Below are 12,835 nucleotides of genomic sequence, written 5' to 3'. Positions count from 1 at the left end.
CATAAGGGAGCCTGACCAAGTGATCACTAATGTTCTCTGCAGACTGGGCATCAGAAACCTGTGTTTGAGCTCCATCACTGTCCCAGTTCCCTGTGTGACCTCGAGCAAGTCACTTCTTTTGGGCCTGCCTCCCCATCTTTTCAGTGACAGAGTCCCATCAGTCTGAGTCTCTGAATCTTAAAGTTTCTGTGCTGTAGAGCAAACAGCCTGCAAATAATGAGTGACTACTTATAAATCAACCTAGTAAGCAATTACCTTTTGCAGAGTGTGAGCCTTTTGCAGTGGTCGAGTCTATTGTGTCACCAGGTTCATAGAAATGCCTGGTTTATATACAGTCTCCGAATGACCCTAGGAGAAGGATATCACTATTTCTAGTTTTCAGATGAGAAAACTGGGGCTCAGAACAGTTAGGTGACTTGCCTGAGATCACACAGCTAGTATGTGACAGAGCTAGAATTCAGGCCCAAGGCCACCTAGCTCCAAAGCCAATGTTCTTCTCCCCACATCCTGCTGCCTGTCCTGGTGGGATGAGGCCTGGATGAGGAGGAGGCTGTGGGGAGAGACAGAAATGCTGGTGGTGGGTGGTGAGAGCCTTCTCAGGATTCCTCTGTTCATTTTCCCTGGGTACTTGGGTCTCCCCTTCTTTCTTCTCATCCCTGATTATATGAGGCTGCCTTTACTTCTGGCCTCACCCAAAGGACCAGAATCCTCATTTCTCAGACTCTCTGGAAAGGGAACAGGGAAAGGTCTCAAGGAAATAGCACCTCCTCCTAGACACGTTGTGCCCTGTGCTTTTCACAACCATTCCCTTGCTGGATCTGCGCCCTCCAGATGGGTATGACCCCCACTTCACAGAGGAGGAATCTCAGACCCAGAGGAAAGAAATGACCACCTAAGGTCACCTGATCCCTGACCCCCAAAAGCCCTTTCCCCTGCAGTCTTGCCTTTCAAGCCTGGATCCCGAAGTTGGAGACCAAGGGCTTTCAGTAAAGAGCAAGATGAGCCCAGGTATCACCCACCCGTCCCCCTCCCATGACACTGATTTCAGTAGGAAAAGCTTGGAGACTGGGCCCCAACTGTCTTTCTGACTTGAGACAGACAGCTCAGGCCCCGCTGTAGTTCCTCCTCTGTAGGATGGGGAGAATCCCACCTCAACAGTCGGCAGTGAGAGCCTAGGGACAGCCTGGCTGTGAGTAAGTCAGAAACTGAAGGCTGGATGTTTCCTGCAGGGCCTGGAAATAGGGCTGGGAGGGCATGGGGGACCGCCTCCCCTCTGAGCTGGCCGCCCCTTGCCCAGGAGATGCTGCTGCTTCCCCTCTCCACTTTAGGGGAGACCTCAAGGCCATTTGCTCCCAAGGAAAGAGGTGTTCCTAGCCCGCAAGTCTAGTCCTCATCAGAGCTCATTTCCCAGCCAGTTTGCTCTATCTTTCAGGAGGGCCAGATCTACTGTGGCCTCATGACCTGCCCTGAACCAGGCTGCCCTGCACCCCTCCCACTGCCAGACTCCTGCTGCCAGGCCTGCAAAGGTGAGTCTGTCCCTCCATCTGGCAGCGCTCACTCCATGGGCCTAGCCATAGATTGTTAGAGCTGTGAGGAACTGCAGGGGACACCCAGCATGTGGCAGACTGCTCCTTCCTCCAGGGTGGTGGCTGAGCCTGCGCCCCCAAGAAAGCAGAGCCTGGCAAAAGCCGATGGGCCACTTATTTTTTAATGCAGTCCTAGGGGGAGGAAAGAGGGAAAAGGGGAGTGAAGCAGGCAAGGAGAGAGAAGCAATATAGGACTACATGCAGGGGCTGGCCTCCGCTTGCTAACCAAGTGTGACCTGTTGCTCTAGGTAGTCCCTGCTTCTCAGCAAAGTCTGGGGGTGGTAGAGGAAGCAGTAAGAATATGTCCACACGCCACTGGTTATCTCTCCATTGAGTCAAAGGCTCATCCATGGCTGGTACCTCCCTGCTGCACATGCATGGGTGGGTGCTAAGTAGGCCTGGGAGCAGAGGCAGGAGTGGGCTGGGGTAAGGAGTGGGGGCAGGGGATGTGGATAGGAGCTGCAGGCTTGAGGAGGGCACTGTGAGGCTGAGCTGGAGGGAAGTGGGGGATTGCTGCTGCAGTGCCCGCCATGAGGGACAAAGTCGCTGCAATCAGATGAGCCGAGAGGAACGTAAGTGGCATGTGAAAGGGGTCTAGTATAGGTAGGGACTCCGTCTCATTCTGCTTTCCTCACAGCAGAGCTGATCACAGTAGAACATGTCTGTTATACAGAACCCAGGTAGAACCTCTACATAAAACAGAAAGGCAACACATCAGTTAGTGAAGGGCAGGCTAGGCTTGAGCAGAATGAAGTAGTCGGACTGTTCCCTGCAGGCTGGGGTAGTCAAGGAAAGCCTCCTGGAGGAGGTGGCACTCAGGTAGGGGAGTGCTCCATAGTGGATGTATCCCCAGATGTTGGCCTTTGGAAGGAGCACTGGACTAGGGGTCAGGTGACTCCAGTTTAGTCCTGGTTCTTCCAGCTAACTCCACAAATTCCTTTCCTTCCCTGGGCCTCAGCTATACCCTGTGACTGCTAACACAGTCTAATTCCAATGTTCTGGGTCTTTGAAGCGGGAATGATTGGTGGGAGCCAGACTGTGGAGTGAGGCAAGGGCTAGGGAGAGGGAGGCCCACTCGGGTTTAGGAAGCTGCAGGGCTCCAAAGGGCTTTCTGTGCTGGTTTCCCAGGGGAATGGGGACTGGCAGGGTGCTCAGGCTGGAAGGGCCAAAGCGCTGGAGTGTAGGGTCCTAGGAGTATAAACCAAGGCCTGGTGACTTCAAGAGTGTGGCTGTGTACAGTGGCGGCCTAGGAAACTGCATGTATGCAGGCTGCAGGGATGGGATTCTGTGCCTTTGGCCATCCATGGTAAATACTGAAGGATATGGCCCAGTGTCCCAGAGAGGTGAGCTCTCAGTAAGGACTAAACAAAATGCTGTTTCAAGGAGTTCAGTCCTAATGGTGACCAGGAGGTCAGTACAGGGAAACTGAGGCAGCAACCCAGTTGTAGGGACTTCATCAACCCAACTAGGATGAAGAGAGGCTGTAATGAGAAGTGGAAGAAGTCACCTCTGGGGCAAAGGAGGCTGCTTGTGGTCCGGGGCTGCAGCTGTGGCAGTAGGCCTTGGGAAAGGGCAGAGCCTATAGGTGGAGGCCTCAGGGCTCTGGGCAGCAAGGCTTGGGAGCCCGAGCCTGACCCAGCTTCCCTTTGAGTTTTCAGATGAAGCAAGTGAGCAGTTGGCTGAAGAAGACAGTGTACAGTCGTTCCACGGGATGGTGAGTGCACAGCCTTATTGATAGGGTGGGGTCAGGGGGCTGGGATCTAGGGCCTAAATCTTATGACTCTGAGGCAGGCAATACCAGTTATTGTCCTCATTTCTTGTTTGTCCCCTGGGTCGGCTACATGAGCCCCCACTATATTCCAGCCCCTCTCCCTAGCCTCCCGTCATGGGTCCCATCATGGTTGACGGGCAAGGTGAGGCCTGGGGGAAGCAGGTCACCACGCAGGGCAGCAGCAGGCCCCAAACTTCCTCATTTTCCTCTTGAGAAACACTTTGACACTGTTCCATCTACAGCCTGCGTCTCCCCTTAGTCCAGGCACCTTCCTCCCAGGCAATGGCCTCTATCTTGGGCCATTCAAATATGAAGTTCTCCACATCCCTGGTCAGTTATATCTGCCAGATCAAGACCTCAGCACGCTCTGCCCATCCCAGCCCCAAAGCCTTAGCTCTGACGAGGCTCAAGAAGGGCTTCATGGAGGCTGGATTTCCAAATCAGTATCCTCTGAGAGTTTTCAAAGGTCAGACTGTCTGAAAACATCTTAGACCTCATCCAGATCCTTCTATCCCTGGCCTCTGCCCCCTCTTCTCTGGGAAGTCATGCTGGGGTCTCCCCACAGCCTCTTGCTGCAGCCTGTCTTGCTGTTCTGGCTCCAGCTGGGGCCTGCCATGCTCAGTCAGTGACCATCCTTCCTTCCACCTGCAGAGACATCCTCAGGATCCATGTTTGAGCAATGGTGGCAGAAGGAGAGGTCCAGGCACCCCAGCCCCCACTGGCCTCAGCGCCCCTCTGAGCTTCCTCCCTCGCCACTTTCGACCCAAGGGGGCAGGCAGCACAACAGTCAAGATTGTCCTGAAGGAGAAACATAAGAAAGGTGGGGACCAGACCCTCCTCCAATCTGTGAGGCAGGGAAGTGGGGCCCTGACTGCTCCCACCTCTCACCCTGACCCCTCTGCACCCTCCACTCAGCAGTTCCCCAATTCCAACTTGGCCATGAGCTTGTAGACTCGAAGAGCATCAAAACCGAAGGAAGGTACTCTTAAAGATCACCAGATTCAAACCCCCATCTGACAGATGAGGACACTGAGGTTCAGAGTATTGACTTAGAGACAGAACTAGTCCTGGAAATAGTACAAGATTATTTGTTTGTTTTTTTGAGATAAAGTTTTGCTCTTGTTGCCCAGGTTGGAGTGCAATGGTGTGATTTCAGCTCACTGCAACCTCCACCTCCAGGTTCAAGCAATTCTCCTGCCTTAGCCTCCTGAGTAGCTGGGATTACACACATGTGCCACCACACCCAGCTAATTTTATATTTTTAGTAGAGACAGGGTTTCTCTATGTTGGTCAGGCTGGTCTCAAACTCCCAACCTCAGGTGATCTGCCCACCTGGGCCTTCCAAAGTGCCAAAGTGCTGGGATTACAGGCATGAACCACAGCTCCTGGCCTACAAGATTTTTTTTTTTAAGCATCTACCATGTCTTTGCTGGGGAGACGGGGAGACAGAAAGGATAGATGGGAAATGGAAAATGGAAAATGGTCTCTGCCCTTGAGGGGCTCATAGACTAGTTGGGGAGACAGACATGTAAATAAATGACTTTAATATAAGGAAGTGTGCTGAGGGAAGGATTTTGAGGAAGGAGGGAGCAGAGCTGGGCTGCAGGAGGACAGTGGAGATGAAGTAAGGAAGGAGGCCAGATGGGCAGCCATGGCCACAGAAGGTGAGAAAAGAGGCCTCACTGCAGGACACCCCAATTGCTGGAGAGGGAAGAGCTGTGGGGCTACTGAGTGCTGGCCCTGCCTTGTTCAGATGGGACACTGAGGCAGAGGGAGGAAGGGACCTGCCAGGGCTCACATGGCCAGGTGGTGACAGAAGTTGATCTCAGTTCTACCACAAGATCAGCACTCTCTTTGCTCCCACAAAAGTGCCCTGAAGGGTAGGGGAGGAATCTCCATCTCAGCAAGTTCCTTCTGGGCCTGTCTCAGCTCTAAGTGCTGCGGTGGGGTTGTCGGGGAGAGGAGATGGTTTTATACCCTAACCTGTGCTTTGCAGGCAGTGTGGCTGGGCTGGACTGGTAAAGCAAGGGCTCCCAAAGGGCCCACCCCACCCGCTGCTGGGCCAGAGGCCCTGGCCAGGTCTGAGGCTCTGATCCTCCTCCCTTCCCACCCTCCTTGTTCAGCCTGCGTGCATGGCGGGAAGACGTACTCCCACGGGGAGGTGTGGCACCCAGCCTTTCGTGCCTTCGGCCCCCTGCCCTGCATCCTATGCACCTGTCAGGATGGCCAACAGGACTGCCAGCGTGTGACCTGCCCCACCGAGTACCCCTGCCTTCACCCCGAGAAAGTGGCTGGGAAATGCTGCAAGATTTGCCCAGGTACACAGGGGCACTCAGAGCAGGGAGGGCGCTGGTCAGAGTGAGCCCTGGGTCTCTGTCCCCAGGGCCACAGACACTTAGAACATTTCAGACATGGAAGGGGGCATGCATCAGTGTCACAGAATGCAGGGCGTGTCAGAAACACAGGAGTGGAAAATGCCAGATGAAAATATTAATTGGATAGAACCATGCAGTGTTATGATAATAGATTCAGAGGTTGTTAACATATTCTGGATTCCATGAAGTCACAAAATGTTAGAATATTAGAGTCTTTTTTTTTTTTTTTTTTTGAGATGAGATTTCACCATGTTGGCCAGGCTGATCTCAAACTCCTGAGCTCAGGTGATCCACCCACTTCAGCCTCCCAAAGTACTGGGATTACAGGCATGAGCCACCATGCCCAGCCAAATATTAGAATTTTTGAGAGGTACAGCCAATATGTATTGAATTGAATACATACTTCACAAGCTTCTTGTCTCTCCAGAGGACAAAGTGGACCCTGGCCACAGTGAGATCAGTTCTACCAAGTGTCCCAAGACGCCGGGCCGGGTCCTTGTCCACACATCGGTAACCCCAAGCCCAGACAACCTGCGTCGCTTTGCCCTGGAACATGAGGCCTCAGACCTGGTGGAGATCTACCTCTGGAAGCTGGTAAAAGGTGAGCGTTGGCCCACTCCCAGCAGGGTGTACCTCTGGCCGGTCCCCACTCCTGTGCCCCAGACCCCACAGGGACCTTATGGACATTTTACTGATCAAGTGCCTCTGACTGCCCCTCCAGGTTTAAGAGCCCCCATTCCAAGATGCAGAGAGATAATGGGCCAGACTGTGGTTCTCTACAGTTCTGATAAGCTCCTCCCACTGCTGCCAACGCTCGATAGTGCTCCCTCTCCTGGGGTGAAGGTGCTGTTGCACCTTGCGAGGAGCCAGGCAGGGTGATGCCTGCCCTGGAGAAATAGACAGATGTCTAATGGCAGGATTTCAGCACTCGGGGGGTCTTCTTAGGCAGGAGGGCCCTCACAGCATCCTCAAAGTAGGAGGGCCTGGAGGCTGGCTGTGTTCAGCCTTTTTTAAGAGGTGGATCTTATCATTCCCAGGTAAGTGGACACCAGAACCGTAGTTCTCATTCTATAAGAAACCCATCCTCTTCACCAGTCTGCTCCTATCACTAGTTGAAGGTCAAGAGGAGTTTTTCTTATTTTTTTTTTTTTTTTGAGACAGGGTCTCAGTCACCCAGGCTGGAGTGCAGTGGCATGATCTTGGCTCACTGCAACCTCATCCTCCTGGGCTCAACCGATCCTCCCATCTCAGCCTCCTGAGTAGCTGGGACCACAGTTGTGAGGCACTACGCCCAGCTAAGTTTTGTATTTCTTGTAGAGATGGGGTTTTGCCAAGTTGCCCAGGCTAGTCTCGAACTCCTGGACTCAAGCAATCCTCCCACATCTGCCTCCCAAAAGTGTTGGGATTATAGGCATGAGCCACCACGCCCAGCGAGGAGTTTCATTGATAAGGGAATTACTGAAAGTTCAGTTTCGTGACCTTTCTTGTAAAACATAAGTCCTCTGGGTAGAGTGAACTGTTAAGTCATCAACCAAACTAAACTCTTTTTAAGTGTGAATTAGTTCTAACGTTCCTTTCCTCTACTGATGGTTTTGGCTGGCAGGGTGGGGGTGGAAGAGGGAATGATGATTAGAAAATGATGATGATAATAGTAACCAATGTGTGTAGCACTTTGGAGTTTACAAAGTGCTTTCACATTCACTATCTCATTTGATCCTCAACGATCCTGAGAGTTAGGTATTATTATCCCCATTTTACAGATGAGGAAACTGAGGCTCAGAGAGGTGAAGTACCTGGCCCAAGGCCACACAGCCAGTAAGTGGAGGACGGGAGCTAGAGCCCATGTCTTGTGGCGTCAGATGCGGCTCTTTCCCTGCTCTACTCTGCCCCCTGTCGTAGGAGGAATGGACGAAGGAAGTGGAGCTGTTCAGCCTGAAGAAGAGAAGACTCAGGGGGACAGGACTGCTGGCTTCGTGGCTCTGAAGGGCTGCCCCGGGCAGAGGGAGCAGGCATATTCTGAGTGACTGCAAGGGTCAAACAACAAGCAGGGGCTTTGGGTTTGAATCCCACCTCTGCCAGTTTGAATCCAGACTCTGCTATATCTTAGCTGTGTGGCCCTGGGCAATCACATGTTCTCGCTGGGCCTCAGTTTTCTCTTTTAAGAAGTGGGAAAGAGGGTTTTTGGAGGATTAACTGACATGACATCGGTGCAGCCCCTGACATACAGCAGGCACTAAAAATGTCAGACTTCTCATTCCACCACATCGGGTTGGTGAGAAATGCAGAGGCAGCTTGCAGCTCCATGAGAGGAAGAACTTGCTCACACTTGGAGCCTTCTCCAGTGGAAGGGAAGGAGCAAGCTCCACTTATGAGAAGCGTGCAAGCAGGGGCTGGTGGGGATTCCGTCTGTAGCTGGGCATTTAGAGATTCAATAACCCTTACGATTTTTTGAGGCTTAAGATTCCATCAGCCCTGGCTGGGCCTTGTGGCTCACGCTTGTAATCCCAGCACTTTGGGAAGCCAAGGTGGGTGGATCGCTTGAGCCCAGGAGTTTGAGACCAGCCTAGCCAACATGGTGAAACCCCGTCTCTATTAAAAATACAAAAATTAGCCAGGCACAGTAGTAGGTGCCTGCAATCCCAGCTACTCAGGAGGCTGAGGCAGGAGAATCACTTGAGCCTGGGAGGAGGAGGTTGCAGTGAGCTAAGATTGTGCCACAGCATCCAGCCTGGGCGATAGAGTGAGACTCCTCTCAAAAAAACAAAGAAAGGAAAAGATTCCATCAGTCCCTGAGCAGGTTTTGGTCACTTGTTTACTGTGGCCTCTCTCCCTCTGCTGCCCCCAACTAAGTGCTGGGACACAGAGCTTAATGGGCCAGCCTCTGTCCTTAGGAGGTCATGGCTTAGTGATCTGAGTCCAGCAGGAGCTTATTGGGAGCTGAGCTGGTCCGGGAAGGCTTCATGAGGATGGGCCTCAATGATTTAAAGAGGCAATGAACATAGTGTCACTAAAAATTAAAATAAATAGGCAAGAAGGGTACACTGCAGCCAGGATGGCAGTGAGAACCTTAAACGCTGTCTCCAGAGTTCACGCCCATATGCCCTGGGCTCTGTAATTGGTGTGTGGCAGGCACTATGTATGACGTACTTCATTTAGTCCTCAAGAAACCTAAGGGGTACATATTAATGCCCCCATTTTGCAGGTAAGAAAACTGAGTCTGAGAGGTCAAATGACTTATTCAAAGTCACACAGTTTAAGCAGTGAAGCAAAGATTCAAATCCAGATCTGACTGTCCCCAGTGTCACCTCCACAGAGGTGACCTTGTGCTTTTAGGGAGGTGCCTGAGGATGGCCAAGGCATGCCAAGATGGCACAGTGGGGGCATAGGTCATGGCCAATCTCATCGTCACTGGGCCCAGCAGAAAAGGAAAAACAATTAACGTCACAATGCCAGGCCCTACCATCCTGTCACTAGCAAAGTACACCCCATCTCCCGACCCTGTGGTTGCCTGAATGCCCCATCAGCCTCCCTGTTCCCTCCCTATCCCAGACCATGGGAGTTAAAACAAACACTCCCCACGGTTGTCAGTGGGAAACACTCACTATTTCTCCAATCCGAGGAAACAAAGTGAGCAGGCAGATGCTAGGTGAGGCCACACCACGAGGGGTCAGCCCCAGGCACCAGAATCTAAGCAGATAGTTGGCTTAGGGTTAAGGATCTTTTAGATTCTAAAGTTTCACAGTAGAAAAGATGTCAGGGTTCTCAATTCCAAGCCCTGCCTAAGAGAAAGCCCCCCTGCAGCATCCTGATGGCCTGATGGTGTCTGGCGCCTGGCTGAACACACTCCCACTCCCACTCCAGACAAGTGACTTCACTTCCAACACTGTGAATGGCTCAGCCCAAAGGGCATCTGACCTCGCACTGAGCTGAGCCTATCCTGTGTCCCTGGACTCACCCATTGGTGCCACTTCTGCATTGAGGATCCATAGAGCCTACCTGCCCTCAGACCTGCACAGCCCTTCAAAGGGCAAGAGGCACAACCATGACCCTCAGGCTAGCTCTTGATTCCAGGCCAAAGACTCAGTCCTTTCAATTACACTTTACAAACTACAGTGTGGGAACCCACCCTCATCCCTCCCACGTTCTCTTCAGTTCTTCTGTGACCTGGGAGCATGCAGCGGCAGGCCTGTGCAGAAGGACCCATCCCCATCTCATCCCATGCTTGTTGCCTGCTGTATGATAGAGCCCCTGGGTCTTTGGAGTTGCTTCCATATCCTGGTCCTTGCCATCAGGGCTGGGGGTCCATGAACAGTGCTGGACATTTCCTGATTCCTGGAACTCAGTGCCAGGATCAGGGTTTTCTGTTCCCCTTGATGGGAATGCCACGCTGATTCCCATAAGCAGGGTCAGTTCTTGGTTTTCTTAAAGGTAGTGCTGGCCTAGCAGAGGCCTTGCTAGTTGCATCTGTTCTTTCTGGCCAGAGACCTTGGTGGGTAACAGCTGGTACGACCTCACAGCTCATGTGCTCAGGGCTTTAAAGCCATGTGTGGTGCCAGTGGCCAGCTCCCCATGAGATGCAAACATCGGGGGATCCAGCTAGTACCTCATTCCCCCTTGGGGCCTGGCCTAGGGTTCATCTATCCATCCATCCACCTATCCATCCAGCGATTCATTCATTCTACATGCCTTATATGGGCCAGGCTCAAGGAACCCAGAGAAGAAAGCCCTCTGGGAGTCCCTAGTCTGGTAGAGGAGGCAGGAGTAGACACAATGAGTAGACACATTAGAAACAGGCACAATCACAGACAGAAGCCAGGTGCTGTGGGTGCCCCAAGGAGGAATTGCCTCGGGTGGATTAGGGAAGACTTCCCAGCTAAGGTTTGGAGCACTCCCAGCTAAGGCTTAGGAGTTCATTTGGTGTCAATAGCAGGAGTAGTGGCCAGGCATGGTGGTTCACGCCTGTAATCCCAGCACTTTGGGAGGTCAAGGCAGGTGGATCATTTGAGGTCAGGAGCTCGAGACCAGCTTGGCCAACAAGGTGAAACGCTGTCTCTACTAAAAATTAAAAAAAAAAAAAATAGCCAGGCATAGTGGCAGCCACCTGTCATCCCAACTACTCAGGAGGCTGAGGCAGGAGAATCACCTGAAGCTGAGAGACGGAGGTTACAGTGAGCTAAGATCATGCCACTGCACTCCAGCCTGGGCAACAAGAGTGAAACTCCATTTCAAACAAAATAAAAATAGTAGAAGTAGAAGGCAATAGTAAAAAGTATTCCAGTAGAGGAAATGGCATTTGAAAAGGCTTGGCCTCCTCGGGGGATGTCAAGTATTTGGTTAGGGCTAGGGCACAGGCAAGGCAGTGTAACTCTGCCACTTGCTAGATCTTTGGTATCTGAATAAGCATGACTATTGATTTTTATCATACATTCTACGCCCTGAGAAAAATGTGACCAGTCCACAGGGGCCAGCGACCTTCCTTCCTCCCTTCCCTTCCTGCTCTCCTTTCCTTTTTCCTTCTCCCTTCTCTCCCTCCTGCCTTCCCCCTCCCTCCCTCCCTCCTGCCTTCCCCCTTCCTCCCTCCCTGCACTGGGGACAGTGGGTGCTATGAGAGCAGGATGGTGCTGGTGACAGGAGCAGGGTCAGCAGAGAGAACAGGCGGAAGGACATAGGCTTCACTGTGGAGGCGACCGGACGTCAGGGAATGGGAATGACAGGGTGGTGCTACATGTGCTAATGACCTCAGCTAGGATTGCAGATTAGAGGGGGAGTGAAAGGGATTAGGACTCTAGTGTAGTGACCCAGACAAGACAACAGGGGCCTGGATGAGGACAGTGGCAACGAGATAGGAAAATAGATTCAAAAGATTGAGGAAATGTCATCAGCAGGATTTTGTGTCTGATCAGAATAGGGGTAGGGGAGGGAGTGACTGAGTCCGTTCTGTGCTAAGTCACGCAGTTTCACTAAGTTTCTGCCTTTCCTGCTCATGTCCTTATCTCTGCCCTCAGGAATCTTCCACTTGACTCAGATCAAGAAAGTCAGGAAGCAAGACTTCCAGAAAGAGGCACAGCACTTCCGGCTGCTCACTGGCCCCCAAGAAGGTAGGAGCCTGGGCTGAGGGACAGGGCCTGGGGAAGAAGGCAGGGACACAGGCCAGAGCCTCTCCGGGAGTTCCCAGGCTGCTGGTGCCGGGAGGAGGGGCTGTCAGCCACAGACGTCAGTTCCCAGCACAGGAATCCAGTGGGTGTCTGCGCCAGAGATTTCCCAACTCCAGAGCGGGAAGGTGAAGCAGAGCTGGCTGGATTTGGTGTTGGGGGTGGGGGGAGACAGGGCTGTGGAAAGGGGAGATCTAAGCCCCCAAACCTGGGTGCTGCCCCCTCCCTCTCTACTGGAACGTTTCCCACTTTCCTCCTATACCTTACTCTTAGGAAGATGGACCCAGGTGGGGCTTCCCATTGGGGAGGGAAGGTCCCAGAGGGGGAGTATTACCAACAGGTGTCAGGAAAGCAGCTCTGTCCCCTAGTGTTGGTTGTTTGAAAGCTGGGTCATGTGCCCCAGCCATGGGATGGGACAGTCATCTCCATGCTCCCTGTGGGCTCCAAACCCTGACCCTTGCAGTTCCTCCCGGCTCAGGGCTCTTCCAGTGCCCAGCACTGCCTCTGTTGTGCACGTGCAGACACATGCACCTATTCTCTCTTCTGCCCTCCTCCACGCAGGTCACTGGAACATCTTCCTAGCCCAGACCCCGGAGCTGAAGGTCACGGCCAGTCCAGACAAAGTGACCAAGACATTATAACAAAGACCTAAACAGTTGCAGATATGAGCTTTATCATTGTTGTTGTTATATATTAATAAATAAGAAGTTGCATTACCCTCAGCCCTGCCTTCTGGGTTCATATCCAGTCTCCGCCATGCTCTCCCAGAGACTCTGCAAGGCAGGCCTCGTTATCCCCATTTTACAGGGGTGGAAACCCTGAGATCCAGAAGGGACAGATGGTCCCGGTCCTCACAGTGAGTTGTCACCGGAGCCAGGGCTAGCTCCCCCAGCCCCCTCACCCAGGGCCCCCACTGCAGCGCCTCCTGCTTTTTCCGGCAGCCCCCCCCCC

At 52.7% G+C, this 12,835-nt stretch overlaps 1 protein-coding gene across 8 annotated transcripts in view; it reads left to right on the top strand.

Moving 5' to 3' along the window:
- Nucleotides 1-12,606, top strand: part of CHRDL2 (chordin like 2) — a 40,064-nt gene extending 27,458 nt beyond the window's left edge. For 2 of the 8 annotated variants that reach the window (XM_017532988.2, XM_037740163.1), the window contains 7 exons: nucleotides 1,433-1,526; nucleotides 3,245-3,300; nucleotides 4,009-4,177; nucleotides 5,481-5,675; nucleotides 6,160-6,333; nucleotides 11,738-11,830; nucleotides 12,446-12,606. In XM_017532988.2, coding sequence (XP_017388477.1) covers nucleotides 1,433-1,526; nucleotides 3,245-3,300; nucleotides 4,009-4,177; nucleotides 5,481-5,675; nucleotides 6,160-6,333; nucleotides 11,738-11,830; nucleotides 12,446-12,525 — 861 coding nt within the window. In that variant the 3' untranslated portion in view covers nucleotides 12,526-12,606. Of the gene's footprint in view, nucleotides 1-1,432; nucleotides 1,527-3,244; nucleotides 3,301-4,008; nucleotides 4,178-5,480; nucleotides 5,676-6,159; nucleotides 6,334-7,492; nucleotides 7,548-7,631; nucleotides 8,217-11,737; nucleotides 11,831-12,445 lie in introns of those variants that run through there. The other 6 variants (XM_017532989.2, XM_017532990.2, XM_017532991.2 and 3 more) reach the window with 4 other exon arrangements.
- The last annotated feature ends 229 nt before the right edge of the window (nucleotides 12,607-12,835 follow it).

This window comes from Cebus imitator, unplaced genomic scaffold (genome assembly GCF_001604975.1).
Source record: "Cebus imitator isolate Cc_AM_T3 unplaced genomic scaffold, Cebus_imitator-1.0 Scaffold79, whole genome shotgun sequence".
Classification (NCBI taxonomy): domain Eukaryota; kingdom Metazoa; phylum Chordata; class Mammalia; order Primates; family Cebidae; genus Cebus; species Cebus imitator.
Note: the sequence above shows the minus strand (reverse complement) of the source record. Positions and strands in the feature narration are given on the sequence as shown.